At 48.2% G+C, this 3,932-nt stretch overlaps 1 protein-coding gene across 1 annotated transcript; it reads right to left on the bottom strand.

Moving 5' to 3' along the window:
• Positions 1 to 457: 457 nt before the first annotated feature.
• Positions 458 to 1,740, bottom strand: LOC125548792 (uncharacterized). The gene is made up of 3 exons (XM_048712334.2): positions 1,499 to 1,740; positions 1,304 to 1,409; positions 458 to 1,003 (listed from the first exon to the last, which is right to left on the bottom strand). The coding sequence occupies exons 1-3, from the start codon at positions 1,538 to 1,540 to the stop codon at positions 864 to 866; spliced, it is 288 nt and encodes a 95-aa protein (XP_048568291.1). The 5' UTR covers positions 1,541 to 1,740; the 3' UTR covers positions 458 to 863.
• Between the last annotated feature and the right edge of the window lie 2,192 nt (positions 1,741 to 3,932).

Here is a 3,932-nt window from a genome sequence, read left to right as displayed (position 1 = left end):
TCCGTGTACGTAAAATATCCGTCCTACTACGTACCAGTACGTCTTGCTGTTCCTGTCCGTCGTCCAGCCGGAGTGCGACGTGAAGCTCAGTATAGTACAAGGCATGACTACGTTTCGGGCGCGTAGCGACTGGCCAAGTGCGTGCATCGGGCACGACACCCGTCGCCTTCTCAGGGCCGAAACAATCCTGCCCAAGTAGGCAAGTAGCTCACCAGCTCGTACGTACGCGCCAGTCGCGGGCTGATCGATCGGGCGGGCGACGGTTCCAGGAAGCTCGCCGCGGGCGCCGGAGCGCCGCAGACGTCCAACTCCGCCGGGCCGACGGATGGGAATTTGGGGACGCTCGCTCTCGCGTGTTTCGTTCGATTTGATCGCCGACAGACAGCTCGGGCGCGCGCAGCTAGTCCAGCCCGTGTGGAGAGAGTGAGTATACGTAGAAAAAGCCACCGCAAAGATCGGAATCGGAACAAGACAGGGCCATCTTTCCTCTGACAGCAACAAGCTAGTCGCCGCTCACATGTAAGGAGTATGTACAGATGGGTACAAATTACAGACCGCAACGCCCGCGTACGTCCGTCGTCTCCTCCGGACGGACGTCCATTCTCCTCCTCCACCTGTACAGCATGGCTTACTAGTATGCATACAAGATTCCAGACGCTCCTGTGGATTGGTGATTCTGAATCTTTTCGATTTTGGACCAACCAACTGAAGGAGTGTCTGCTCGGTGGATCATCCAGCTGGAGCTGAGCCAGGGGTACGTGCGTGGCGTGGCGTGGCTAGCTGCGATTTATTTACACACACACACCCTGATATATTTTAGTTTTGTGTAGTGCCATGCATATATGCATGGATCCGGCCGGCCTCTAGTCGTCGTTGTCGTCTGAGCTCCTTGAGGTCGACGCCTGGTCTGAAGGACTGCCCTTCTGCGACGGCGACTCACCGCCTCTGTCCTTCTTGTACGTCTCGAAGAACTCCCTGTTCTCCTTCTCCAGCTCCTTCCACACTGTTGCCCACGTACAGAAAATCATTAATTAAGGACATCATCTGAATCCATAAGTATGTTACTGGCTAAACAGATTGACATGCTGATGGATCAAGGGTAGCTAGCTAGCCAGTATCTGAAGATACAATCTCTGAATACAGTTTCTAGCTTGCTATAAGATCATCTAGAAGAGAAAGGTAGAAGAACATCTCCCTTCCTCTGCATGCATGCAGGCATGCAATGCAAGAAAGACAGTGGAGCGATCGATGACAAACTCGAAGCTACCAATCAAAGCAATGTGAGAGTGGACGGACGTATTACCGGTGGATGTGACGGCGGGCATGATGTTGGCGTGCTTCTCCAGCGCCTCCACGCACTCCTCCTTGTTCATGTCGTAGCAGATGCACTTCTCGATCAGATGCTGCACCTGCTTGCAACACATGGCTGAATTAGCACACCAAAATGGCGCATGCGCTAGCTTCTCAATCAGATCACCATTATGCTGCGCGGACGTACCAGTCGGATGTAAGACGCCGGGGACGATGAGTCGTCGGCCATGGCGATCGGCAAGCACACCACGACCAGATCGGCAAGCACACCTAATTAACTTGTTCGCGCGATCAGAGCGACCAGAGAACAGACGGTAGAGCTTCCTCTGAGATAGAAGCCGAAGCCTCCTGCTGAGAGCTGTGGTGCTTGATAATGGCGTCCGGGATCGCGGGGAGTGAACTGAGGAGAGCGTGACAAGTAACACCGGCGCGGAGGTAGAAATAGGCGAGGGGGAGGAGAGGGACATGTCAGCATGTGGGCGCTGCGCGGTCACGTGGGCGCGGCATCCCCATTCGTCCAGAGGTGATGGCGGGGATTTTTTCGGGCCCATCGCGCCGCTCGCCTTACCCTGTCTGTCCCTCCGGCTCCCGTTTTGTTCTAGCGTGGTTTGGTCGATCGACCGTTCCACGCGAAATGGGGCTTTGAGAGTGGACCGTCCGATTCGCAGTCCTTCGAAATACAGGGCAAAGAAAGCACGGTGTCGCCTTGCCTGTTGGTAAATTCTCAGCAATGGGGTCGGAGCTCACAAAGTGCACCAGAATTCGACAAGATTTCGGCCATTTCACTGACGCCAAAAGATTTCTACCAGGAGATTGTTGAAGTTGGGTCTGACTAGTAAACGGCAATATCTCATTGGGATTTTGCCTAACTGGTCTTACAAATGTTTGAAAAATTCGTGAATTTGGTTCTTTTGCCTGCTATAAATCATTTTTCAAGGATCCCTATTTTTGAGGATTCTATTTACATTACATTCAAATCTTGGAGGAATCCAATTCTTAGGAATTTTTTCATGAACTTGTCTTTTTGGGTCATATCTATTTGTTGTGAAATTCCTACGGAATGAATTTTCTCCCTTTGCCATTAATTCACTAGGAAATCTAATTAACATGAGCTCAAAACTTATGCTTAAAAAACATGAGCTCAAACCTTGTTCCTCTTTTTCCTTGACAAACTCTCTCTCTGTGTGTGTGTGTGTGTGTGTGTGTGTGTGTTCCTCTAAAATTCCATTGCTTATTCCATTTGAACCGTCTAGATGGATCACCACAAAATTTATTGTAGGAGTTTGTATATATAGTACTCCCTCTGTAAAGAAATACAAGAGTGTTTATATACTACTTTAGTGATCCAAATTCTCTTATATTTTTTTTACGGAGGGAGTACCTGATATTTGAATCATGTGTTCTTTTTCCGATTTCTACGTTTTTCAAAATATTGTGATGCAAAGAGGCCCTACGATGAGTTTGTACAAATAGAACAATTTTTAGCTCAAAGGAGCACTGGTTTTCTACCCCAAACACATCGACGGGTTGAAAAATAGTCGCCTTGGGAGGTTTGCAAGGGTATATGCTTCAAGAGCTGTGCTGAACCAAAGCAATGATCGTGTAGTTATGTCCATTATTTTAGAATTCATGGGCTGGATGATGTTTGCATTAAACCAACCCTCTGCTAGAAAGCCCAGTGATATGTCATCAACCATCCCTAGTTGTTGTGGCATTGCTTGACCCTTGCCTTCGTTGAGATGTCCCGCCGATGGCACCAATGATCCTTCTCCCAGCATAGCCAAATCAATGGTCCTTCACTACGCCATAGTAGCCTCCCTCAGTGCGATCCTTCTTGCTACTCGGAGCTCCAATGGACTTGAGAGCACACTTTATAAACAAGGTTGGATATATGGCAAAACCATCTTATTCATCTCTTTCTCTATTGTTGTGCCGTTCTGGCCTTGAATTGTCTAACGATCCAAGGTTCTTAACATGGGGCGACAAATATGCAGGCGAGGATAGAAAAATACACAACGCCATGGCTAAAAAGATGGATTATGCATGAATACTTGCGCAAACGATTCTACATTGCGTATATCTCAAGGTGTTGTGGCTCCATGGATATTCCAAACATATGTCACCCCAGACTCAAATGTGAGCAATGCTAAACATATGGACCACTTCCTCCGTTCCAAAATAGATGACCCGACTTTGTACAAACTTCATACAAAGTTAGTACAAAGTTGAGTCATCTATTTTGGAACGGAGGGAGTATGTTTGATTATGTAAAAATAAGGGTGAGGGGCCCACCCCCGCTAAAATTAGGGGGGGGGGGGGGTATTAGTTAGGAAGAGAGTCGGTAAAAGGCCTATAAAACCAAATTATTGCGCCCATACTCTGACATATGTCACCTCAGACTCAAACCTATGAAACACAGGTTGAAATTCAGATAAATCCAGACGAATCACCAAATAATTGGGGCACACAAACAGTCCGCTACCTCGATGACTTTCTCTAGGGAATACCCAAATACCTCGATGAATTTGGTTTGCGGTGCATAGCACTGTGGCAGATGTGAGGTGATCGGCGCTGCAGTACTCCGGCAACTTTGGAGAGATATGGCGGGGAAATAACTCTGG

This window comes from Triticum urartu, chromosome 3A (genome assembly GCF_056163025.1).
Source record: "Triticum urartu cultivar PI428250 chromosome 3A, HENAU_Tu73, whole genome shotgun sequence".
Taxonomy (NCBI): Eukaryota; Viridiplantae; Streptophyta; class Magnoliopsida; order Poales; family Poaceae; genus Triticum; species Triticum urartu.
Note: the sequence above shows the minus strand (reverse complement) of the source record. Positions and strands in the feature narration are given on the sequence as shown.